This window comes from Zootoca vivipara, chromosome Z2 (genome assembly GCF_965207765.1).
Source record: "Zootoca vivipara chromosome Z2, rZooViv2.hap1.1, whole genome shotgun sequence".
In the NCBI taxonomy this organism is placed as follows: domain Eukaryota; kingdom Metazoa; phylum Chordata; class Lepidosauria; order Squamata; family Lacertidae; genus Zootoca; species Zootoca vivipara.
In genome coordinates this window covers 19,572,433-19,599,308 of record NC_142585.1, presented here as the reverse complement: position 1 = coordinate 19,599,308, position 26,876 = coordinate 19,572,433, and the positions used below count along the sequence as shown (strand labels likewise).

General features: G+C 46.1%; 1 protein-coding gene and 1 long non-coding RNA gene across 6 annotated transcripts in view; both read right to left on the bottom strand.

Annotated features, from left to right (window-relative positions):
• Window positions 1-2,103: 2,103 nt before the first annotated feature.
• On the bottom strand, window positions 2,104-7,235 carry LOC148686579 (uncharacterized). The gene is made up of 3 exons (XR_015948657.1): window positions 7,110-7,235; window positions 5,431-5,560; window positions 2,104-2,240 (listed from the first exon to the last, which is right to left on the bottom strand). It is a non-coding gene; the product is annotated as an uncharacterized LOC148686579 (long non-coding RNA).
• An 8,037-nt stretch (window positions 7,236-15,272) lies between these two features.
• The window catches only part of F8 (coagulation factor VIII), a 78,107-nt gene continuing 66,503 nt past the window's right edge, over window positions 15,273-26,876 (bottom strand). For all 5 annotated transcript variants that reach the window (XM_088664558.1, XM_088664560.1, XM_088664557.1 and 2 more), the window contains 5 exons: window positions 25,118-25,273; window positions 21,994-22,138; window positions 20,315-20,463; window positions 18,076-18,252; window positions 15,273-15,606 (listed from right to left, as the gene is read on the bottom strand). In XM_088664558.1, coding sequence (XP_088520684.1) covers window positions 15,451-15,606; window positions 18,076-18,252; window positions 20,315-20,463; window positions 21,994-22,138; window positions 25,118-25,273 — 783 coding nt within the window. In that variant the 3' untranslated portion in view covers window positions 15,273-15,450. The remainder of the gene's footprint in view (window positions 15,607-18,075; window positions 18,253-20,314; window positions 20,464-21,993; window positions 22,139-25,117; window positions 25,274-26,876) is intronic.

The window sequence follows — 26,876 nt, the reverse complement described above, 5'->3', positions numbered from 1 at the left end:
CTTGCGCCCCCTCCTGCCAGAGCCGAGTGTCTTCCTGCTGCCTGCAAGAGCCGCTCTGCTCTGCAATGTTGAACGAGCTGGGCCGTGCAAGCAGCAGCGATTGTTTTGGGGGCCGATAAGCGACGCCACTTCAAGAAGAGAGGGGGCAGCCTTCGGTCGAGTAAAGTTACGGGTTCGTCTGCCTCACGTCTGTGACACTCACTGGCAGCAGCGGCTCTCTGTCCTGGGTCTCAGGCAGGGGGTCTTCCCCGGCCTTCTGTGGACAGTGTCCGTGATTGGACTTGGTCTCCACGTCTGCGGAACAGGCGCTTTCCCATTAATTCATGCATAAATACGGTGCTTTTTGTGGTTCCATGGCAATAGGCGATTCAACTGGTGATCGGCGATCTAGGAAGCTGACTTATTACAGAACCAGACCCTTGGTTATTCTAGCTCAATATTGCCTACACTAACTGGCAGCGGCACTCCCATTATTTCAGACCAGGGTCCTTCCCAGCCTTACCTAGAGTTGTCAAATATTGAACCTGGAGCCTTCTGCATGCAAAGGATGTGCACTACCAATAAGCCATATACTCTACATATTGGGAGTAAGTCCCATTCAATTCAGTGGGGCTGCAAGCAGAAACTGAGTGCATTAGCACTCAGTATTCCAAGACCTACTGCCTCCAACTGTGGAGGGAAGAACATAGTCACAAGGATCAGTAGTCATTGGCTGGTCCATAAATCTGCCTAAAATCTTTTAAAGTCATCCAAGTTAGTAGCACTGATACCTCTTGTGGGTATCATCAGGTGCTAAGTATTGTATGCCTGTGGGAATAGGGCCCTTTCCCCAAGGAAATGCTTAGCTGCAGAGATGTTGAAATGTTTCCCAGCTTGCTTTTGGTATAATATTCTTATTTGGTATAATGACCTTATTGAAACAAAGGGAAACTGAAATGTAAAACTGCTGAATTATAATTAAAGAGATTTAACACTATCACTCGTGGATTAAATAGGGGTAATGGATCTTTATCAGCTTACATATGTAAATTGGCTCACCAGTGCCCTACATTGATTACCCTTCCTGCATCTGATGAAGAGGGCTCTAGTCCCCCAAAATTTATGCCATAATAAATTAGTTTAGTCCTGAGGGACCCCCAAGGCTCTCTTTTTGTTGTTGTTGTTCATTTTGTAGTTCATTTTCCATTGTTCCGTAGTTCATTTGTAAAAGCAGCGCTGCAGAAAAAATTAGTTTTCGATCCATGGGGAAACTTCCATGAAAAGTATGCATGCTTTCATATGGTAATCCTGAAGTGGAAAGCTTGATCCTTTTTCATTCAACATTTTCATATATTAATCTTCCTCCATCCTAAAAGCAGTGTAATAAGCATGCATAACATAACAAGCCCAAATTGGTGTACGGTTGCACAGAGTACAACAGCCCCCAGCAAGGAACTACAAGCCTGTGAAACCACTTTCTCCACACCTGGGAGCTGTTGCAACTGCAACAGTTGTGATACAGGTAACAGGAGAGCCACGCAGCTTCCTGTTTTCCAGGTACTCTTGGGGTTTTGGCTGGGCCTCAAATGCCCAGTGGTGGTGCAGTTAGGTAATTTTAATTTTGAGGCTTATTGTTCTTATGGGAATGTATTTTTAGATGGCAATGTGCATTACTTTCCTTACTTCAAAATGCAGTAGACAGGCATTTGAGATCCTCCTCATCCCCCTAAGTAGGGGCTTAGTTTCTGCCCCAAAGGCCTCTCCTGATAACCCCACGACAATTGCCATAATTAGTATGAATCACAGAATTGTGGAGTTGGAAGGGACCCTGAGGATTATAAAGTCCAACGCCTTGCAATGTGGGAATATGCAGCTATCCCATATGTATGAGATTAACAGGAACAGTCACAACATCATTCTAAAGTCCCAGTCCTTTTCAAAATATGCATACAAAATGTATATATTGATGACCTGATTTCCTGATTTCTTACCCTTTGTGATCAGCCTAACAACCACAGTTTATACAAGCATTGCTGCATGTGAAATAACAACATTTATTCAAAAGGAGTAACAACAGTAGTTTGTTTGGTTTCCCACTCCCCCCCCCCCCCGGAATAATCAGATCAGGTAATGTGACCATCCAGGATTTTGCTGAGATTAGTGATAGGGCTGAGTTTTCAAACCTGGTAAAGGATCACAAAGATCTTCAAACAGATGGCTGAAATACGCTTCCGGTAGCACATCCTTAATCCATAAGGACTCTGGAAAACACACACAAAAGGCCACACTGAAGAAAAATGCATTTGTGTATGCGTAAATGGACTATAAAAAGGATAGAAACTGATTGCCCAAGAAAAAGCGGGAACCCCCAGAATTGTGGAAATACACAGAAGAGTGAATGCAGTGTTCTTTATTTTACCAACTCTTTCCAAACCACATAGTCAGTGCCAGATTTACGTATAAACTAAACAAGCTATAGCTTAGGGCCCCACTTTCTTGGGGCTCCCAAAAAACTAAAGGGGAAAAAAACCTGGATGTAAATTTCCAAAATATAAGATAAGTTCAAAAATTACTGTATATACTGTACTCGAGTATAAGCCTACTTTTTCAGCACAGGCTTATACTCGAGTGAGGCGGGCAGCGGCAGAGAAAGGCGCAGGACCGGGGGTTCGGATAAATGTTGAGCTGCGACTCGCCAAACCCCCGTCCTCTGCCTGCTTTGTGCGAGGCGGTGGGGAGGGAGAAACTGCGAGGAAGGGATCCTTCCTTGCCGCTTCTCCCCCCACCCTGCCGCCGACAGCTGGGAAAGGCATAGGACGGTATTTTTTTTATTGTTGAAATTTACCAGTAGCTGCTGCATTTCCCACCCTCGGCTTATACTCGAGTCAATACGTTTTCCCAGGGTTTTTTTGAGGTAAAATTGGGTGCCTCGGCTTATATTCGGGTCGGCTTATACTCGAGTATATAGGTATTTTGATAAAATACATAGTTTGTTATGTGCAAATAGCTTTAGATACCTATTAGGTCCATAAATTACCACATAGCATATATTCAACACAAAAAACAGTGGCAATTTGTTGACAAGGGACAGCTGGGCATATAAAGGACCCCATTACCTTCAGTAGCTTAGGGCCTCATGAAATCTAAATCCAGCCCTCCACACAGTACTGAAAACTGGAAGAACTTAGAATCCCGGTGTCCCCCATCTTATACTGGTACTGCTGGTTTTTTTTCCTGCTTAAGTGCAGAACCTTGCATTTCTCCATACTGAAATTCATTTTGTTAGTTTGGGCCTGTCAAGGTCAGGCATCCCCAAACTTCGGCCCTCCAGATGTTTTGGACTACAATTCCCATCTTCCCCAACCACTGGTCCTGTTAGCTAGGGATCATGGGAGTTGTAGGCAAGGGCGTACCCACCACGGGGCAAGTTAGGGCAGCTGCCCTACTCTAGAAGCAGGGCTGGTGGGCAGAGGCGAAGCACAGCCCACAGGGCGCGAGTTCGCCATTCCCGCCGCACCGCACCCTCCCTCCAGCTCCCCGCCGCGCCCTCTGGCAAGGTGAAGCGCGGCGGGGAACCAGAGAGCGCGGCGCGGCAGGCGGGAACGCTGAACTCGCGCTCCGCTGGGCTGGGCTCCGCCTCCGCCCACCAGCCCTGCTTCTAGGGAGGGGCACAGCCCGGCGGACTCTGGGGTTGCGGCACTCATCTCGCTTTATTGGCCGAGGGAGCCAGCGTACAGCTTCCAGGTCATGTGGCCAGCATGACAAAGCCGCTTCTGGCGAACCAGAGCAGCACACGGAAACGCCGTTTACCTTCCCGCTGTATCGGTCCCTATTTATCTACTTGCACTTTGACGTGCTTTTGAACTGCTAGGTTGGCAGGAGCTGGGACCGAGCAACGGGAGCTCACCCCGTCGCAGGGATTCAAACCACCGACCTTCTGATCGGCAAGCCCTAGGCTCTGTGGTTTAACCCACAGCGCCACCCGAGTCAGAAGCCTTACTGAAAGCAAAATCCACTATGTTCACAGCATTCCCCAGCATTATTCAGCTGAGAGCAAAATAAGACCTCCCTCCCTTGTACTCAGAGAACGGAAGCCTTTTGCTGTCTTGAGGGAATTTCTTTTTCAAATGTCTCATTTACTCTGTGCATCCAATTTAATACCCTGAAGTGGTTAACAATAAAAAGAATAAAAAGAAAAGTGTGTGTGTGTGTGTGTGTGTGTGTGTGTGTGTGTGTGTTACAGTTTCAAATCCAGTAAAACTACAACCCTATTCCCAGTGCTTTTTCTCTAGAAATATAGGTGCCGGTACTCACTGTGAAGTTGTTACAGTACATGCCACTCTTTTCAACAACAACAAAAAGGTGACGGTACTGCGTACGCCCTGAGAGAGAGAGAAAAGCACTGCCTATTCTAAATGAGAAACTAATGTGTTGAAACTGCTTTTCATTTCTGAATACTAAATTGTTGTAACCCGCCTTGGGACCTGCTGGTGAAGGCAGGGTAATAAACGTAAGGATCATGACAACAGGAACAACAATCTCCACTTAGGGGGCTCGTTGAAAAGGGAAAACTATACAGTAATAGAAATGGGGCCCAGCTGCTATGGACTGGGGGAAGTTCCAAACGGTAGTGGACACTACATTACAGTAAAAGCCTAATTTCTACATTGCATGGGCAGATCATTTGATGTAATGATATCTGCTGGAGACCCCCTGAGCATGGGTGCAATGATACATAAAGGCTGAGAAAATATTTCCTAAGAACATAGGGAGCTTCCTTATACTGAGCCAGACCATATACTGAGCACTGACTGGCTGTGGGTCTCCTGTGTTTTTGCCTCACTATCACATCAGGGTCTTTTCCAGTTATATTTCAATATTCCCTACCACCACCTGCCTCTGCGAGCCTCCCTCTCTCTGAAGGTGAGTGCTATTTAAAGCTGGCCACCAGAAAGGCAGCATAGACTGGCTGCCTCTGACTACAGACATCTGACAGAATTGCGCAAGAAGACAGTCTAATTGAGGAAGTTCAAGCCAGGGCAACCTTTGGACATCCAAAGTTACTGTAGGTCATTCAGTGGAAAACAAGTTTCATATTTCAGGCCCATCTGCACTTACATTTAAATGAATATTATACCACTTTATACAGTCATGGTTTCCTCCCACCCCCTGGGGGGGGGGAAGAATTATGGGAGCTGTAGTTTATTAAGGATGCTGTGAATTGGTCCCTATTCCTTTCACAGAGCTACAATCCACAGAATTTCCTGGGAAGAGAGATTGGCTGCTAAACTGATCGGGGAACTGGACTGGAGCTCAAATTCCCACCAGCTCCATTTGATCAGAGATTATGGGAGTAGTAATCCAGTGATGGCTGGAAGGTCTACAAGGCCCTCATCCCTACCTTAGTTCAGACATTGCAAGGTGGAGTAAATCCCTTGCCAAGACACTTACGTGGCACAGCAGAGAAGGAACAGGATCCCCAAAGCAGCTGGGAAGGCGTACAGAGCAGATCTTGGAAAAGAGTGGGAGACATGAGTCCAGAGATCATCCAGGTAATCTGACAGCCAAGACCGGCGAACACCTGCGGAGGAGACAACGAAGGCACAAAAAATAAAACTGACAGTGTGAGCAGGCATAGATCCCAGTGGCTCCCTGTGTGACCTCTTCTGGTGGCTGGAAGAACTCACCTGAAGAACTCGCCCTCCAGAGCTAGTTGGGAAGGGAATTTGATTCTGTTTGCATCTCTAGGTGATTCTAGAGCCTCTCTACCTAAATTTTATAGAAATTTATTCATGTATGCGACTACAGCGGCAAGAATGTTACTTGCCCAAAAATAGGAAGAAGAAGAAGTCCCAGCAAAGAATATGGATACAAAAACTTATGGAATATGGAGAAATGGTGAAACTTACCAGAAGAATAAGAAATCAAGATAACAAACTTTTTATAAAAGAATGGAAATGGTTTATCGAATATTTGCAGATAAATTGTAAACAGATAAAAAACACTGGCAGGATTATTGTAACAACCTGCAGCTACCTAAGAGTATATATATGAAGAAGATAAGTAAATGAGTAAGTTAAGTTAATTTGGATATGCAGAAGATATTAAAAATAAATTTAAGGAACTGCAGAAAGAGGGGGAAAGGAAGTCAAGTTTTAAAATGTCAAAATGATTGTAAAATCAGTGAAATGTATATATCTGAAAAGTATATAAAAATAAAAATTTGTAGGTGATTTTAAATAAAAAATTCAATAAGAAAATGTTGTTGTTGCAGTAGGTCAGTGCCAACCAGAGAGCCCCCCCCCCTGTGGTGGTGTGGTGGTGGTAGTAGTAGTTGTTATTTAATTTAAGCTAAGCTTGGAACAGCCAGGGGCTCAAGACTCACTGAGTGGTTCCAGTTGACAAGCTAAAAAGAAAGTTCATGATGTGTGTTTTTTGGGCTCCGGGGCCGTGGCGGCTGCGGGAGCCAGACCGGGCTCCTCAAAGGTGCCCTTCCTCCCCCCATTCACCTCCGCCGGCCTCCCCCCTCGCTTCCCCGACGCGCCCTGCAGTGAGGCCGGGACATGTGTCCGGCCGGGAGCAGCAGTTGGAGGAGGCAGGGGGGGAGCGCACGCGTGTGCAGTCTCTTTGTCCAGTCCCTGTGTCCGTGGGGCACATGTGCAGTAGCATGGACACAGGTGTTTGTCCAGACAGCTTTCCAGGTCATGTGGCCAGCATGACTAAACCGCTTCTGGCACAACGGAACAGCTTGACGGAAGCCAGAGCGCATGACCATTTACCTTCCCGCCACAGAGATACCTATTCATCTACTTGCACTGGCATGCTTTCGAACTGCTAGGTTGGCAGGAGCTGGGACAGAGCAACGGGAGTTCACCCTGGGGATTTGAACTGCCAACCTTCTGACTGGCCAAGCCCAAGAGGCTCAGTGGTTTAGACTACAGTGCCACCCACATCCCATCAGTGTAAAGCAGCACCCTACGGTCCTGTGATTTTATACCTATAAATGACTTGGAAGTCATTCGGGCATGTAAGCAGTATCTAAATTAATAAACAATGTGAAAATAATACGACAACTATGCAAATTCCTCACTAATATGTGGCTGTTCTTCAAGTAAAATTTAAAAACTTACGGTGAATTTCAAGGCTCGGATCCATTTTCTTTGTGTTTGCCTGCAGAGGCAGAGGAGGCTTCCTGATTTGGCTTGAAACGGTGCGCCTTCTAAACCCATTGAGAGCGAGAAATGCACGGGGCGTCCTCGCAGGGGAGTAGATGCCCTGGATACAGGAGGTACAAACTGCCAGGCACAGCACGTGGGCATGCACTATTTTGTGCTGTGTCAAATCCATGGAGTTCGCAGGCTGCAGGGATTCTGCCAAGCCTAGTGATTTCTCTGGACTGTGCACACAAAACATAAACACACATACAACCGTCTTGGCTGAGCAAACGCCCGTCTTTGAGGCCAGAAGAATCTAAAAAACACAAGCACATGGGAGGGGGTGTAGGAGGAGATGAGAGAAAGGACAAGTGCCACACAGTAGAACATAGCCAGATCCTCTTCTCCTGTTCTAGAGGGTAGGACTCCAATCAATAGATTCAAGTTACAAGAAAGGAGGCGCCTACTAAACATTAGGAAGACAGACCCTCCAAGTGTCCCTGATTTAGAGAAGCCGTCTCGGTTTCTGATTGGATCCCGGAATATCCCGCTTTTCCTCAGGATGTCCCTATTTTCATCGTAGAAATTTTGGAGGGTATGGAGTTATTCGACTCCGAGCTGTCTGAAGGCAATCCTGTATAGCAGGGGTGGCCAACTCCCAAGGGACAGCAATCTACTCACAGGGTTAAATACTGGCAGTGATCTACCCCATTTTGGGGGGGTTCAGGTCAAAGTTGTTGAGATTTTTTTAGGGAGGAGGAAAGCCCCCCCTTTTTAAGGGAAGCCAAAGTTGTTGAGCTTCTTTGGGGGGAACCGGTCATCTACCAGTGATCTACCACAGACATCCGGTGATCTACCAGTAGATCACGATCTACCTGTTGGACATGCCTGCTGTATAGGGAAGGTTTTTTTTTAAAAAATGGGCAGCTTCCAGCACATATAAAAACATTGTAAAACATCAAACCTTAAAAAGCTTTCAGACAGGACTGCTTTCAGATATCTCCTAAAGGTCTGTCTGCTGAGTGCCTGAAGGGCACTGCCCTTGCCTCTCTCCCCCTGCTTTGGGCAGGGCTGCTTAGCAAAAAGGGCTCCTCTTTTAAATTATTTTCAATTTTTATCTGTGTTGTTTTAAATGAGACTATCTTGGCTGTGAGCCCTTGAAGACCTGTACCCTGCCTTGCTGGCCTTTGTCCCATCTGGCCAGGGCGAGTTGAGTGCTGACTGACTCCAGCTACAAAAGCTGAGGCTGTTGAACAGATTCTTGGGCTGGTGTATTGTTTACGGGAGGTTGAGAGAGCTGTTGCTGTTATTGATATCATTGTTGTATCTTTAGTTTTAGATCTTATGATTTACATGGAAATTGTTTCCATTTGGTTGTGTACTTTTTGATGTGTTTTATTTACTGTTTATGACTTCTGTTATGTTTGTAATTATGTAAATCTTGTCATGTTGTAAGTCACTTTGAGCATAGTTTCAACTATGGAAAGGCAGCATACAAATAATAATAGAAAAATGATGATGATAATTACTCATCTCCTTGACATCTGGGATTCAGATGTATTCCTACCCCCCACTTTAATTGTAGATCTAGTTGGAATGTTGAGGGGGTACGGGTGGCAGCATGTCTAATTTCTCTTCATTTCAGGCTTCAGCAGTAGACAGACAGCACCCAGGCTAGCTCTCTGGCCAGTTATCTATCAGTTTTGTCAACAAGTACCCCATGTTGCCAAGGCCCCGACTGCCCTATGCTAGGATTCGGGCATTTTAGTGTCCCATGCTATAAAACACTCTTCCAGCAGAGATGCAGCAGGAACCTCCTCTTCTGACTTCCAGGCATCCTCGCATGCTGGCAGGCCTTTGCAAGTACTTTTTGTGATTATTTGCAGCATTTATAATGGTGTTTCACGTTGTGTTGTTGTACACCATCCTGGTATCTTTATGATATGAATAATAGAATAATAGAATTGGAGAGTTGGAATCTGCAATGCAGGAATATGCAGTTGTCCCATATGAGGATCGAACCTGCAACCTTGGTATTATCAACACCACGCTCTAACCAACCGAGCTATTGTTATGTACTGAGCTGAATCATAGAACAATAGGATCCAGAATCAGCAGTCTGATTGGTCCGCAGGAGCCACCCAATCCAACTCCAGGTGGAAGTGAATCCGCAACCTGATTGGCCTGCAGGAGCAGCCAATCAGGCTGCTGGCAGAAGTCAATCCACAAACTGATTGGCCCACAGGTGTAGCCCTGAAGTAGCCAATCACGCAAAGCCTATTGTGTAAATAATGTATATAAGCAGATGGTTTTGGGAAAAGGGCATTCTTCTCTTCTTCTCCTTGATGACTACGAGCTGAATAAAGAGCATGAAATTCACTCTCGACTCCAAGTATATTTCAGCTATCCAGTCCTTAAAAGAACCCGAGCCTCCCATGTGACAGGTGGGGATACTTACCACTATTTTTTTTTTTAAAAAGAAAAATTCCCCTCCCAATCTGGCAAGCTTTAAACACCAGCAAATAACTTCCTTTTAAAGTATTTATGCACATCTATAGGCCTGTTGCTGTGTAGTATTAGGAAAAACTTGCTCACCCAGAAATCAGAACCATATCCGTGGTTTGACAGGGCAATGTTCCTTTAATCCAGAGCAGCTCACAGGCAATCAACAATTTCCTTTCCATTGTCTTTCAATTGCCCTTATTTTACTGAGCAGATCATGCTGCAGATACACCATTTGTCATAGCAGAGGCAGCCACTTCACAGCCCATTAATCGCTCAGTGGTGCAGAATGCAATTTGTTCCTCCTAAGACAGGCTTGATTTGAAGCAGTATTTGGCCTTGGAACATTTGGGCATGTCTTGGAACCTGTCCAGTTACAGGTATTTTGCAATCTATTGCTTCCCCTCCCCCTTTTTCTTAAAAAAAAGCCCAGCTCATCACAATACACATATATGCACACACTAAGATGCACACTAATTCTACACTTGTACGGTCACAATCACAGATTCTATGCACAGCTCTTGGGGCTACCAACAGCAGCTTTAAAACCACCTTTAATATGCTATTGATTTTGTAATAAGTGCTGAGCACTGAGCTAACACCTACATTATCAGATATAGCAGAGTCAGCCCTGGTTAAAAGGCACATAAGTAAACCCATGTTTTCAGGACTATGCTCAACATACCGTGATGCAGATGCCAGTGGAAACACCCACAACCAGTGTCCAGGCTTGCAGAAGCCCTGCCTGATTTCCACAATATCAATATGGAACCAGACAACCTTTATGACATCACAGCTCTCAACTGTATGGGAATACCCAGAAAGGCACTCCAGTTATCTTAACAGCAACATTCCTGGGAAGATGTACAGCGCAATCCTGTAAATGTCCACTTAGAAACATGGGTACTTTTAGGGGATAATCCAGAGCACCTGAACCCTGGGTCTTTTGCAAAGTATCTCAGATCTACTGCACCTTTCTCTCCATAGGAACCAACTCCCAGGGGCCATGGGGGTTTCAGCCCCCACAATAAAATATTTGAGCGGGTTGGGCCCCCACAAAGTTGATGGACGTTCCCATTCAAATAGTATGCATGCACTGCGTCATGTGATCAATTATGTGGGGCAGGCTTACCTGGGTCCCCACAATACAGTGGTATCTTAGTTTAAGAACAGCTTAGTTTGTGAACAACTTGGATTAATAACGCTGCAAACCCAGAAGTAGGTGTTTTGGTTTGTGAACTTTGCCTTGGAAACAGAACATGTTGAGTGTGTTCCATTGTAAATTGAGTCCCCCACTGCTATGGGAAAGCATGCCTTGGTTTAAGAACGCTTTGGTTTAAGAACAGACTTCCGGAACGGATTAAGTTCGTAAACCAAGATACCACTGTATTTTATTCAAGTTGGCACCCCTGTTTCCCTCCTTTCTTCTTTACCTCCCCCCCCCCAAGAGTTTACTTTGCCTTATGGGGAAGTTAGGCTCACTATAATAAACAGTGCTGGCGAGAGCACAGCCACACTGAGCCACACCCACTCTTAATTTCCCACATCCAGAGGTGGAAATCAAGACACACAACTTTCATTCAAATTTATGTCATGGGCATGTGCCCCCCAAATCCTTCAGGTATTTTGCAAAGTCCTGCTGAGTTTGATGGGACTAACTCCCAGGAAAGTGGGAGCAGTTCTGTAGCCTTATTTATTGAGTCACTATATTAATAAAATTGTCTTTCTGCTATAATGGCTCTCAGAAGCAGCTTACGTTAAAAACACCCACTAAAACAATTCACAATAAATAAAGTGTTGGCCTGTGTCTAGGGAGCCCTGGGCTCAGCCAGGAAATTCACTACGGGGCCTTGGGTCACTCACTCTGAGCTAACCTACCTCGGTGTTGCTTAATTTACTTGTTGGAAAACAGAGTCATGTTCTTTTAAAAAATGTCATTATCTTTATTTTGGTAGCAGCTAGGATAGCATTGCCAAATGGTTGGCAGCTTCTGCCCTGTTCCATTATTGAGTGTTGTACAGTCAGCTGTTCCCCCAGGTAGCAGCCAGGGCTACAGCAGGCACTCCAGCACTCACAAAACCTAGATGTCATGGATGCAACGTATCCCTCTGGCCACAGTCTGCTGTTCCTTCTCAAATGCCCAAGAACCACTTGTGTCCTAATGATAGTACTGTGGCCCTAAAGTCAACTTCAGAGGCCCTATTCTCTGCCCTATGACCTGTTATGATCTGGTTGGCTGGTAACAAGGGCAGGGCCTTTTCAGTGCTGGCACCATGGTTGTAGAACTCCCTCCTTGGGAAATCTGTCAAGCCACTTTTTATACATGCTGTAAAAACCATTTTATGCTTAAGCCTTATCACCTCTATGCCAGCTCTTAGATTCTCTTTTAAAACTTTTTATGCAGGTGTACTTGATGGTCACATCCACACCATACCGTTATAGCAAAGAATCCTGGGAACTGTAGTTTGCCCCCTCATGGAGCTAGAATTCCCAGCACCCTGAACAAACTACAATTCCCAGGGGCAAACTACTTTGTGGGAAACCATGAACTTTAAATGACTGGTGTGTGTATATGACCAATGTTGTTCCTTTTCTGACTGCTTTTCTTGCTAGTACAACAAACCACGTTGGAAAGGTCTTTTGAAAGGTGGTGTGCAAATCAAGAAAAAAAATATCAAGTAATAAATCAAACATGTTTTGCCTCTCCAGTTATTTGAGATCACAGTTGTTTATAGAAAATAACTATAAACTGAAGAAGGAGGCCTCCCTCACTAATTAATTATTACCTGCTATTAATGCTGACTGTGCTTGCAGCTGGGACTTTTAATGCTGGGAAAGACCAGGAATCAGTCAAGGGAGGAAAACAAGAGGAGAAAGTACAGATCTTAAGAAGACAAGTGGTCTTTAATCATGTGGCACTGTTCTCTCTGACTGTTGTTGTTGTTTAGTCGTTTAGTCGTGTCCGACTCTTCGTGACCCCATGGACCATAGCACGCCAGGCACTCCTGTCTCGCACTGCCTCCCGCAGTTTGGTCAAACTCATGTTCGTAGCTTCGAGAACACTGTCCAACCATCTTGTCCTCTGTCGTCCCCTTCTCCTAGTGCCCTCAATCTTTCCCAACATCAGGGTCTTTTCCAAGGATTCTTCTCTTCTCATGAGGTGGCCAAAGTATTGGAGCCTCAGCTTCACGATCTGTCCTTCCAGGGAGCACTCAGGGCTGATTTCCTTAAGAATGGATAGGTTTGATCTTCTTGCAGTCCATGGGACTCTCAAGAGTCTCCTCCAGCACCATAATTCAAAAGCATCAATTCTTCGGCGATCAGCCTTCTTTATGGTCCAACTCTCACTTCCATACATCACTACTGGGAAAACCATAGCTTTAACTATACGGACCTTTGTCGGCAAGGTGATGTCTCTGCTTTTTAAGATGCTGTCTAGGTTTGTCATTGCTTTTCTCCCAAGAAGCAGGCGTCTTTTAATTTCGTGACTGCTGTCACCATCTGCAGTGATCAAGGAGCCCAAGAAAGTAAAATCTCTCACTGCCTCCATTTCTTCCCCTTCTATTTGCCAGGAGGTGATGGGACCAGTGGCCATGATCTTGGTTTTTTTGATGTTGAGCTTCAGACCATATTTTGCGCTCTCCTCTTTCACCCTCATTAAAAGGTTCTTTAATTCCTCCTCGCTTTCTGCCATCAAGGTTGTGTCATCTGCATATCTGAGGTTGTTGATATTTCTTCCAGCAATCTTAATTCCGGCTTGGGATTCATCTAGTCCAGCCTTTCGCATGATGAATTCTGCATATAAGTTAAATAAGCAGGGAGACAATATACAACCTTGTCGTACTCCTTTCCCAATTTTGAACCAATCAGTTGTTCCATATCCAGTTCTAACTGTAGCTTCTTGTCCCACATAGAGATTTCTCAGGAGACAGATGAGGTGATCAGGCACTCCCATTTCTTTAAGAACTTGCCATAGTTTGCTGTGGTCGACACAGTCAAAGGCTTTTGCATAGTCAATGAAGCAGAAGTAGACGTTTTTCTGGAACTCTCTAGCTTTCTCCATAATCCAGCGCATGTTTGCTATTTGGTCTCTGGTTCCTCTGCCCTTTCGAAATCCAGCTTGCACTTCTGGGAGTTCTCGGTCCACATACTGCCTAAGCCTGCCTTGTAGAATTTTAAGCATAACCTTGCTAGCGTGTGAAATGAGCGCAATTGTGCGGTAGTTGGAGCATTCTTTGGCACTGCCCTTCTTTGGAATCGGGATGTAGACTGATCTTCTCCAATCCTCTGGCCATTGCTGAGTTTTCCAAACTTGCTGGCATATTGGGTGTAGCACCTTAACAGCATCATCTTTTAAAATTTTAAACAGTTCAGCTGGAATATCATCACTTCCACTGGCCTTGTTATTAGCAATGCTTTCTAAGGCCCATTTGACTTCACTCTCCAAGATGTCTGGCTCAAGGCCAGCAACCACACTACCTGAGGTGTACGAGACCTGTTCTCTCTGACTACAGATATGCAAAGGCTGAAATCTGAAAACAGAAAGGTATAAAAATGCTTGACCTGCTCACGTTTTGTAATAACATCCAAAAGGATCTGAAAGTGTATATATTCTCCAGATGGAAAACAATGGTTAAGACTGTGGAATTGGCTCTTATACAGCACAAAGAAGGAAGTGACTTGATAGGTTTATCAACTGCCCACCTTCATGTGATTGATGGTTTGAAACAGAATTAAGCAAATACAGTAATTGGAGACACATGATTGCCAAACAATGGAAAACAGGATGCTAGACTAGACTGACCTTTGGCATAATCCAGCAGGGCTCTTCTTATATTCGTATGTAGCAAATTCTAATTCAGGGGTTCAGAACCTGAGGCCCTCCAGATGTTGCTGAACTACAACTCCCATCATTCCTGACAATTAGCTGGGACTGATATGAATTAAAGTACAACAGCACCAGAGGTTGGGGGAGGGTCTATCCCTGTTCTACTAACTGTATCTATTTCTGTCTATTTAGGACTCATTCACATTTGATATTTCAATGGGTTTTCATATTTTTCTCATAACATTGATGCTAGAAAATATTTCCTCATTTTACTCACCTTAATTCTATGCATGTGTGGACCAAAATAGGATGCACATAGCTCTGTGGGCCTTACTTCCAAGTAACTGTGATTAGAATTACAGCAGCCAAACCAAATAATATGACATTGATTACATGATTGAAATTCACATGTCTAGTTTTTAAAATTTTTGAAAGCAGCCACGGGGGCCCCAGTGAAGACCAGGACCATTATGGGACATCTCACTCTCTCAGAATCGCCATTCATTCCAGGTGAGAAGTTGCCACTGGCATCATAAGAAGCTTTCATCATTGGGTGAAGAATAAGAGTTCCTTTTTGAGGGCTGCAGCACTGCAGCGTGGAGAACAATAATTTTACCTCCTCCTCGTGTGCCATAGATCCAATTCTGATCTCCCGCCCCCCACTCATAAACAACTGCTTAAAAAAAAACACTAGACACATTTCCGTAAATGCAAACATGAAGTTAATATTACCTCTAGTTTAAGAACCATGATGCAGGTACGTATTGCAAGAAACAATATGTTTCCAGTAATCGGTGCAGAAGCATGAATCTTACAATGATTTTTGTTTATTATGCTACAAAAACATTATCAAAAATATATGGGTGACAGAAACCATTTTGCTCAAATGTCACTGATATAAACTTGTTCCAGCAGGCATGGCGTGGGTGGCTTGCACAAGGGCTGCTGAAAGTTCACTGCATTGGCAAAAATGCAGGTGCATCCTGACTAGGCCATCTGCTGGGTGTCGCAGCCCAAAAACTCCATCCTCAGTGCAATGTGGTTATTCCAGCGGACAGGGTGTATCCTCAAATATTGAGCAAATAGCGGAGGGTCTAGGAGGTTCACCACTGGGCTGAAATGATCCTGATTTCCCTGGAAAATCTGAAAAGAAGGGGGGGGGTAATTAATTATTCCTTCGACCTCTAAAGCTGCTTGAAAAAGACAGTAAGTTTACAGGGGCTGGGTCAGGCCTTTGTTGCCACATACCGTGTTTCCCCTTTTTTAAGACACCGTCTTATAACTTTTTTTCCTCAAAAAAACACACGGTGTCTTATTTTCAGGGGATGTCTTTTTTATTATTCTTATTACAGTACCTTACAGCTGTTCTTGGTAATATATGGGAAGCCAGAGCAGGTGGAGAGCATGCAACACTGTCCAGGACAGGGGTCAGCAAACTTTTAATGTGGGGGGCCAGTTCACTGTCCCTCAGAATTTGTGGCGGGCTAGACCGTGCGCGCGTGCACACACACACACACATACGCCCATGCCTTCCTTCCCTCCCCGCGTTCAGATGGAGCAGGCTGGGCTGAGGAGGGGGCATCCCGTCAGCGCTGGGTCTCGGCTTGTGCTGAGGGGCCGCAGCCACCCTGCCAGGAAGGGCCCCTACCCCGGGGTGTCCATGATCATGCTGCTAAAGTGCCACCGCCAAGCAGCACAGAGGAGTCCTCCTCCTCCTCCCTCCTTGCAGGCTCTCTGCTTCCGCGGCGCTGCTGGGCTCTCCGAGCGCTCTGCGCTGCAGCAGCCGCCAGTTCTGGGCTGCAGGGAGAGCAGGCAGGGCGTGTGCGTGCAACCTGCAGGAATCAATGCACTCCCATCTGCGGCACGTGAAAATGGCCCGGGAGGGCCACCTCCGCCACCTCTGCTGCTAGGTCAGGTCCCTGCCGTAGCTGCAGGCTTCCCGCGGGGGCCGCCTGCGAAGCGCCGCACCGAGACTCCCCGGGAGAAGGCGCGCGGGGGCTGAAACCAGAGGCAGCGGGGAGCGGATTCCGGCCCCGCTGATGTCAGGCGTGTGGCAGTCCCCTGAGCTGAAGCGCAGCTCGGGGGACTGGCGGCAGCAGCGGGGCTTCCTCGGGGAAGGCAGGCAGGCAGGCAACAACAGTCCCGGAGCCGAAGCTCAGCGGGCGCTGCTTGCCGCCTGCCTGCCTGCCTTCCCCGCCAGTCCCCCGAGCCGAAGCGCAGCTTGGAGACTGGCGTCGACAGCGGGGCTTCCTCGGATCGGCAGCTGGGCGCCGACTCGGCAGGCCACCGGATCAAGGAAGTGGCCTGCCGGGTCGGCACTGATCAGTGCTGCGCGGAGCACCAGATCGAGGAGCCGGTCTGCAGAGTCAGCGCCCAGCAGCGCCGCACAGAGCATCGCCTCCCACGGCGTTGCTGGGCGCTGACTCTGCAGACCGGCTCCTCGATCCAGTGCTCCGCGCAGCACTGATCAGCGCCGACCCGGCAGGCCGCCGGATCAAAGAAGCAGCCTGCCGGGTCGGCGCCCAGCACGGGTTGAGGAAGCTTCCGGGGGGGGGGGGAGAGAAAGAGGAAAAAGGTGTCGGCGGGGAGGGAAAACGCGCAAGTCCTCTCCCCTTTCTTTCCTGCTTAGCCGGCTTGCGGGCATTTTACAGGAACAAACAACGTGAATAGAAAAAAGAGGCAACGAGCCCGGTCAGCGGTGTCTCCCTCCCTCCAACTCCCCCCCACACCAAATGGAACTTCCCGACCCCCCCCCCCAACTTTTCGCCAAAGGCATCCTCGGCCCCGTTCCCACTTTCGCTGCTGGGTGCCTGCATGTCTTATTTTCGGGGTATGTCTTATATTTTAAAAATCTCAAAAATCCTGCCATGGCTTACTTTATGACTACGGCTTAAAAAAGGGGAAACACGGTAGTAGCCTTGGCCCCTTGTGGGACCCATTAGGTAAAGGTAAAGGACCCCTGGGCGGTTAAGTCCAGTCAAAGGCAACTATGGGGTTGTGGCGCTCATCTCGCTTTTCAGGCTGAGGGAGCTGGCATTTGTCCACAGACAGCTTTCCGGGTCATGTGGCCAGCATGACTAAACCGCTTCTGGCACAACAGAACACCGTGACGGAAACCAGAGCGCATGGAAATGCCATTTACTTTCCCGCCACCTATCTACTTGCATTGGCATGCTTTCGAACTGCTAGGTTGGCAGGAACTGGGACAGAGCAACAGGAGCCCACCCCGTTGTAGGGATTCAAACCATCAACTTTCTGATTGGCAAGCCCAAGAGGCTCAGTGGTTTAGACCACAGCGCCACCTGCGTCGGGGACCCATTATTGACACCTGCCTTTGGATGTCGAGGAGCTACACACAACGTTTCTGATATATTGTTGGCTTACACTGGATAGACAGCCATCTTAATTTTCAACAATGCTTTTTTTTATTTTATTTAAAGCATGTTTAGTGTGCCATATAGTTTGAGTTAAACAAGTAAATAAAATTGCCTCCCTGCCACCTACCCACCCACCAGGAAGGCATATAACATTCAAGTGAGAAAAACAAGGGAACTGTCCCTGGCTGGAATAAAGAGGCACCAGTAACACCCCAGAAGTGTAGGCCTTATTTACCTTCTCTTTCCCGCCTTGTAGGACAGAGGACCAATGCTTGCCATCCAGGCTGCTCGAAAGAGAAAATTCCTTCACGAACATTTTGGTGAAGGCAGACTTCGCACCTTGAGTCATCAACCCAGTCACCCGCATGGTCTTACGGAAGTTCACCTGAAGCCACTCCGCTGAGCTGTCAACCTGCGGAAAGGACACCAAGGCCTTCAAGTGCCTGCTGCTATGGCTGCCCTGGGACACTTCTTCAAACCTCTCTGTTTTCCCCCATTTTAACTTCAGTGCAATTAAGCGTGTTGCCCAACAAAAGATAGCAGGGTCAAAGGCCTGTGTCAAAGTGGTGTGTCTTCAAGCATACAAAATACTGTACAATGTAAGTACAACACATCTTTGTGGGAAAGGAATTCTACAACTTAGGGGGCTGCCACAGAGAAGGCCCACTCCCAGGCCATGAGCCCATGAACCTTTGAGGGTGGTGGAACTAACTAGAGGGCCTCCCCTGCTGAATTTAAAACTCAAGAAGAGCTGTAGAGAAGAAGGCAGTCTTTCAGTATTGGTGACCTAAGTTATGCAAATGTGAGTTGTAAGCACCTAAAATTGGACCCAAAAATTAACCGACAACCTATTCAGCTATTTTAAAACAGGGGTCATATGAGTTCTATAGGAAACCCCAGTCGGTAATCTGGCCACTGCATTTTGGATGCTATCTTTGAGGGAAAGACCCACATAGAGTGCATTGCAGTAATCCAATTGGGAAGTAACCAGAGCATGGAATACCATAGCCAATTTGTTTCTGTCCAAAAGGTGTCATAGCTGGCAAACCACCCAGAGCTGGAAAAAGACATTCCTAGTCACTTGAGCCTCCACTGAGTGTGTTGAAACCAGGAGCACCCCCAAGCTACAGACCTGCTCCTTCCAGGAGAGTGCTGCCCTGTCCAAGGCAGGACATCTCCCTGCCTCCTGGACCCAAGGACTCACAACACCTCTTTCTTTTCAGGGTTCAGCTTCAATTTACTGGCCCACATGGAGCCCATTATTCCCTCCAGGTAATGGTTTAATACCTCAACCACCTCCAGACTCTTTCGGGAGGTAGTGGACACTCCTTCATTGGAGGTTTTTAAGCAGAGGTTGGCTGGCTACCTGTTATGGATGCTTTAGTTAAGATTCCTGCATTACAGGGAGTTTGACAAGATGACACTCAGGAACCCTTCCAACTCTATGATTCTCCTGATTCAGATTTAAAAGAGAGGCAGAGCTGGGTGTTATCTACATATTGGTGACACCTCACTCCAAATCTCCTGATGACAGCTCCTAGCAGCTTCATATAAATGTTAAATAGCATGGGGGACATTATTTTTAAAAAGCCCTTCACAGCTTGTGGTCACAGCTTCTGAAGGACCACCTTCTCCCATATGTATATACCATGAGAGATGGGCAAATATGTCCATTTTGATTTCCATATTTCTAGTCTTCACTTCAGTTTTTTTAAAATCAAAAGGTCCCCAAGAAAACCATCCTTATTTTAGTAAGAATTTTTCCTAATATACCCTTTTGTATGCACTTTGGTTAATGCACACATTTTTGCAAGAATTTTTTCCCTATTATATTACATTTTGATATGCCATTGTATTTATTATTAGGCAAACTTTCCCCTAAAATAAGCATTTATGTATGCATTGTTTGGCTGGAGAACTGCATCACAAAATTCGGAAAAATGTGACTTTAGAAGGATAGCTGTGTTTCAGTAAGTGTATTAGTTAACAGAGTGTGAATCAGGTAGGTTTTTGTTTAAATGCAAGCAAAATCAAATTTCTCTCCCACCTCTGGTTTCCACACACACACACACACACACACACACACACACACACACACATATTCAGGGACACCTTCCAGGCACTCAAGGAGGGCACATAGCACAGCAGGGAAGGGAAGGAGCTGGGAGGTGGGATTTAAACAGGACTGCACAGCACATAGTCCAGCACAGATAATGCTTCACACAATAATACTTCATACCATCTCCAACTCAATGTTTTGCAACAGTCAGTTCACCCATTCACCTGCTAATCATACAAAGCTGAGTAACAATGTAGAGCAGGAATGAGGAACTTGTAGCCTTCCAGATGTTGTTGGACTACATCTCCCATCATCCCTGACCATTGGCCATGCTGGCTGGAGCCGGTATGACACCAGGAGACCCACAGGTTCACCAGCTCTACCTTAGATCCTTCCTGCCCATACACAAAATTACCTTTGGTCTCCAAGCATTGACTCTCCCATTCAAGTTAAGCCGGGCCAGAAAGGGGGACCAGGTGTAAAGCACATTGCTGATGTAGGAAGAAGATGAGACCTGATCATTGGAGATAGCATTGCTTTCCATTCCTAGTGGCATGGAGCAGCCTAGGAGAGAAAAGTGGAGAAACAGCATGACCCTCACTTGCCCTCAAGAGCCCTTTTCTTCCCACCCTGCCAAGGGAGGCCTCAGTTCCTTTGATGATGTTTCCTGCTTGGCAGGGGGTTGGACTGGATGGCCCTTGTGGTCGCTTCCAACTCTATGATTCTATGATTTCTGAAGTGGCCCTGGTCACACCTTCAAGTTTACACATACCATGACAGATGTACAGTGGTGCCTTGCTAGACGAATTTAATTCGTTCCAGGACTCAATTCGTCCTATGAAAAATTCGTCTAGCGAGTCCCGGTTTCCCATAGGAATGCACTGAAACTTAATCAATGCATTCCTATGGGCTCCGGGGGACTGGCGGCGGCATGGGACGGGCTTCAGAGGAGGTCTCCGAAGCCCAGTCCGATGCCTGCTGTGTGCGAGGCGGCAACGGGGAGAAGCTCTTCTCCCCACCACCGCCTCGCCTGCCTTCCCCGGCATGGGACGCAGCTTCAGAGGTCTCCGAAGCTGCGTCCCATGCCAGCTGTGTGCAGCGAGGCGGTGGGGGGGGGAGAAGTGCTTCTCCCCGCCGCTGCCTCGCCTGCTTTTCCCCCACCCTGCCTGTCACATAGTGGGGATCGGACAGGCGGCGGCGGTGGGGGGAAGCAGAGGAAGGAACGGATCCGTTCCTCTGCTTCTCCCCCCCCCCTTCTTCCCGCGCTAGTGTTCCACTGGTCTCTGCCGGTTGCCCCTCACTACTCGTGGCAACCGGCAGAGACCAGCGGAACACAAAGGGGAACCAGCTGCAGTGCGGAAAGAAGGCAAAGGAAGATCAGCTGATCTTCCTTTGCCTTCTTCCCTTGCTACAGCTGGTTCCCCTTTCACTAGACAAATGCCCCTTTCGCTAGACAAATGTAGGTTTTGTGATCGGAGGTTTTTATGGCCACGTTTTGCAAGACGAAGCGGCGGTCATAGAAAACCTCGTCTTGCGAGGCAACCTCCGATCGCAAAACCTATTTGCATAGCGAAAAATTCGTCTAACAGGGCATTCGTCTAGTGAGGCACCACTGTAAATGCTATTTGACCATTTTGCCTTATGTTGATTTCCAACACTTCTAGTGGGTTAGAAACCGAGTCCTATGATGAATGGTTGAAAGAGCTGAGCATGTTAACCCTGGACAAGAAATAATTGAGGGGAGGCATGACAGATGGAGCAAACCTGTTCTCTGATGCTCCAGAGGACAAAAGGAAAACCAATGGGTGGAAACAGAAGAGAAACAGATTTCAGAGTAATCATTAAGAGAAAGGGAAAGAACTGTTCAACAGTGGAACAGACCACCTTGGGAGGTGGTGAGCTCTCCTTCACTGGAGATATTTAAGCAGAGGTTGGACAGCCATCTCTCAGGGATGCTAGAGTTGCATCTTATATGGCAGATTCTTCATTAGGCAAGGGGGGGGGAGTGAAATAGAGGACCTCCAAGGTCCCTTCCACTCCTGCAATCCTATGGATTCTATGAATGTGAAGGATGAGAGGGCCTCACTGCCATACTGTTCAGGTCGCATCCGATGAGTTCCATGCGCAATGTGTTGCGGATGCTGAAGTGTGTTGGGTGGAGACGGATATAGCGGGCTACAATGGGAGGGTTAAAGCTGTTGTCTCTCACGCCTGCTGCATCCACGTTCCCAAAGAATATCTGCAGGCAAGGAGAGAAAAACACAGAGGTGGGAATAGGATCAGGGGCTATGCAAAGTCTGCATGAAATTCACACTCTGGCACTGAAGGCAAGCTTTCTATATAAAAACAAAGTGAAGTTTTAGAAAGTCAAGAGGTCAATGACACACACCCTTTAAAAATATTAATTTAACTGGAATAGCAAGGGAAGGGCCATAGTTCAGCAGCAGAGCACAAGCTTTTCATACAAAAGGTCCTAAACTTAATATCTGGCATTACTAAATATGTCTGAGAAAGACCCCAAGAGAGTGGCTGCCAGTCAGTGTAGACAATATTTAGCTAAATAGACTAATGCTCTGACTCAGTGTAAGGCATCTTGCTATATTTCACCTTTTTACTCTCTATACCTCGTTTTGAGGAATCTTACATGGGTGGTGTGTGCTAAAAAAAAAATCTATGTCAAGATAATCCAAATTATTTGCTAAGAAAAGCTGAATTCCTTCTAAAAGTATGCCTGTTCAGTACACTTGAATATTTCCCGTTTGGCCCAATTTATTCCAATTTTGCTAGTTGTAGAGAGGGGCAAAAGCATTGATGCCCTGCTCCTGGTCACAGGTTTCTGAGAGAGTTCACCAGGAATTCCCTGCACATTTAAACATAGCCTATCACTACAGTCTTAAGGACTACAAACTTGGTGAGGTGTTTTGCTTTGCATTTAAGTTAAAGCTGAGGTTCTGAGGCTGCTGAATCCTTCACATAATACCACTGCTATTTGCACTTGTCTGGTACAAAGCGTGACCTGTGGAGTCTATGAAGCTCTGAGCATGGTTAAAACTACCTGGGTGTATGACAATAACTGCAGTACCCTCTACATGTCTTCTCAGAAGTAAGTTCTGCTCAGCTTAAGAGGGCTTACTCCCAGAAAAGCGACTATGAAATTGCAGTCTAAAATTGTACATTTTTAAACTGCCCAAAGGAGAGTGTGCATTAACAAAACAAAGAAGTTAATATTCAATAGCTTTCTGGCATATGACTAGTCCTCATAAGTCCTGCAACTTCACGTGATTTCTTGAATGTATGAGGCGACAATCCTAAATCCAAATCCTTTTACTAGGGAGTAAGTCTACTTGACCTGAATGAGACTGACTGCTGAGTAAACATTAGATTGTACCACACATAGTGTGGCATAAGCAGCTTCATTTAATAAACATGCATAAGTCTAATTAATGCATGAATAATACCATAGAGTAAGATGTCCTGCCAGGCTTAACCAACTTTGTAACCGTAGTCTACACGAGAAACTCAGCGTGTGAAGAGGCTAACCTCTAATCTAGGAACTTTCACCACTTTGTCACTAAGCCAAGTTTTACTGCCTGTGCATTTTTTTTAATGCTGCCAGGGGTCAGCAAACTTTTTCAGCAGGGGGCCGGTCCACTGTCCCTCAGACGTTGTGGGGGGCCGGACTATATTTTTTTGGGGGGGAAATGAACAAATTCCTATGCCTCACAAATAACCCAGAGGTGCATTTTAAATAAAAGGACACATTCTACTCATGTAAAAACATGCTGATTCCCGGACCATCCGCGGGCCAGATTTAGAAGGTGATTGGGCCACACCCAGCCCCCGGGCCTTAGTTTGGGAACCCTGCTGTATGGGAATGGGAAAGCACATGAATCTTGGGAGAGAGTTTGTAAGTAAACCAATTTTAACTTACCAAACACATATGGCCTTTTTTATGATGAAGAAGAAGGAAACTTTGGAAAGAAACTTTTTTAAGGGGACATTTTTGGAACTCACTTTGAAGAGCAGATTTTAGAAGTCTAGCAGCCTTTAATTTCTGCACTTTGCTGCACATTTTATGACTTTAAATCTCTGCTGGGATTCTCTCACCAGAACACTTGCCCCAAACATGGGTTTTGGAATCCAGGAACTCTCCTTTCTGTTAAACCTATTTTTCCTTTGAACCAACACATTGTCCATCAGAACTACAACTCATTGCCCTCAACTCAAAGCTTTGCAAGTCAGCTAATCTATTCTTCTGTTAATTATAAAATATTAAGCAATCAACTAGTGCAGGGCTAGTGAATGTGCAGCCCTTCAGATGTTGCTGGACTACAGTTCCCTTTATCCCTGACCATTGGCCATGCTGGCTGGGAGTTGGGAGTCTAACACCTGAAGGGCTACCAGGTCCCCTCTCTTATCAATAAGAACCTGTACTTAATTTTAGTAATAATCTGGGGAGGTCATGTACATTCACATCATTCTATGCTTTGCATTGGGTAGATATTCCCAGGGTCAAAGGGCTTGTATTATTATTTTTTTACTGATTGCTTCTCTTCATGGTTTCTGACAGTGCAATCCTGCATATGTCTATTCAGAAGAAAGACACACTGAATTCAATGAAGTTTACTTCCAAGTAATTGAAGTAAGGATTACAGCATAAGTTCTACTTCTGCTTCTATTGTTCCAAAGTCCTAAGTGTTAGCAAAGCCACTTAACTAAGGCAGTTGGAGTTCAGAGAGAAAAATCCTGATAACACTTTACTAAGGAAATGGAGTAAAACTGCATATAATTTGAGAAGAAAGGTGAAACAGAGTTGTTTGTCTTTCTTATTTCAGGCCTTGTACATCGCAGAGGGACATTCACCTAAACATACAGAAGAGAAATCCACCAGGACTATACAGCAAAGCAGGGCACGTGCTACCTCAGGAGAGTTCATGCCACTCTGACTGGTTGCTAAGCAACACAAACACCACCCATTGGGTAGCTTACACCAAAAACTGAACCAACCTGTGAACTGCATACTGAATAATCTCTGGTGTTGCACTTCCAACCCAAAGTCCAAAAATACATGTTTGCTATTGTATGTGCAATGGCAAAGTCTGCATAGTGGGGGGGGGGATCAAGGTGAAATTTTGCTTTCCTTTGTGCCTTTTTCCTTTCCACTTTCTTTGTTCTCTGCCTTCTGGTTAGAGGAAGATGAGGGAGAAAAGGCACTCACCATCTTAGAGCTGGTGGCATTGCCTTTATAACACTTCCATTTCTCTCCATCACTACTGTAGAATATCTCAAACTGGGAGATGTAGAGGCTGGAGAACTTCTGCCGGGCTCCTTGGGTCTTTATCCCATGGATGATCTGTTGTCGTAGCAGGTCTACCTGGATGATAGAAAGCAGGACTTCACACCAAGTGAGACAATTGATTTTTGGAAGCTATGAGGGCCAGAGATAGCAGAGGGAGAGGGAGAGAGGCTGCTTCTCAGAGCAAATGATACTGAGCTTGAGAGAGCAACAGCTTTGCATCATTGACCAATGGAGGCTTGTCCATTAGGGCAAATAAGGCACTACACCACCAACTTCAGTCTCAATTCCTCCTTCTACACCTACCTTCTTAGTTACGACTACCCAGCGGGTGGCCCTGCCCATCTGCTTCCTTCTCAGTCTCAGTGTTGCCCCTTGTAAAACTCAAGAGGGAAAACATTAGAATTATCTGGCTCTACTGTCATTGGCTCAAGCACTGAGGGGAGAGACTCCATCAGGCAAGGCCTCTTTCCACCTGCCTTGCCCCATCTCCTCCAGCCCTGGGATTCCTCATAAGGAAGCTGTGCCTGGAGGAAGAACTGTGAGGGGAGAGACTCCATCAGGCAAGGCCTCTTTCCACCTGCCTTGCCTCACCCCCTCCAGCCCTGGGACTCCTCATAAGGAAGCTGTGCCTGGAGGAAGAACTGTGAGGGGAGAGACTCCATCAGGCAAGGCCTCTTTCCACCTGCCTTGCCCCATCTCCTCCAGCCCTGGGACTCCTCATAAGGAAGCTGTGCCTGGAGGAAGAACTGTGAGGGGAGAGACTCCATCAGGCAAGGCCTCTTTCCACCTGCCTTGCCCCATCTCCTCCAGCCCTGGGACTCCTCATAAGGAAGCTGTGCCTGGAGGAAGAACTGTGAGGGGAGAGACTCCATCAGGCAAGGCCTCTTTCCACCTCCCTTGCCTCGCCCCCTCCAGCCCTGGGACTCCTCATAAGGAAGCTGTGCCTGGAGGAAGAACTGTGAGGGGAGAGACTCCATCAGGCAAGGCCTCCTTCCACCTGCCTTGCCTCACCCTCCAGTCTCTATTTTTCAATTTGTATTGTATTGTTTTATGCACTGTGGCTTGCTGTTGTTTTATTGATTATTGTTTTGAAATTATTTATTGTAAATGTTAAGAGTGGGTTTCTGTTTAATTTTCATATGCTGATATTATTCTATACTATTGTAATGATTGTTGAACGTTACATTTTTTGATTGCTTATTTTAAAGCTATGTTTTATTATCATATTTTTGTATTGCATTAGATAGTTATAAGGTTGTTTTGTATTTCATGAGATTCTGTTTCTTCAGCTTGTAAACCGCTTTGAGTATTGTATGATAGAAAGGCGGTATATAAATTAAAAGTGAAAGTGAATGATGGTCTTCCTGCTTTCTTCCCCACCAGCCCCAGAGAGCACCAGCCCCCACTGTCCTTGGTATCTTCGGATAGGGCTAGGAAACATCCATGTTCAGGAAGAGAAGGCTGCCACTAATTTATATGTGTATGTATGTATGTATGTATGTACGTATATTTATTTATTTATATTGGCATATTCTGCCTTTCCTTTTAAGAGGCACAGGGCAGCAAACTTCTGGGATAAAAAAAAATCTATCTATCTATCTATCTATCTATCTATCTATCTATCTATCTATCTATCTATCTATCTCCAGGCATTTAGGCTCAGTGTATCTGACGAAGT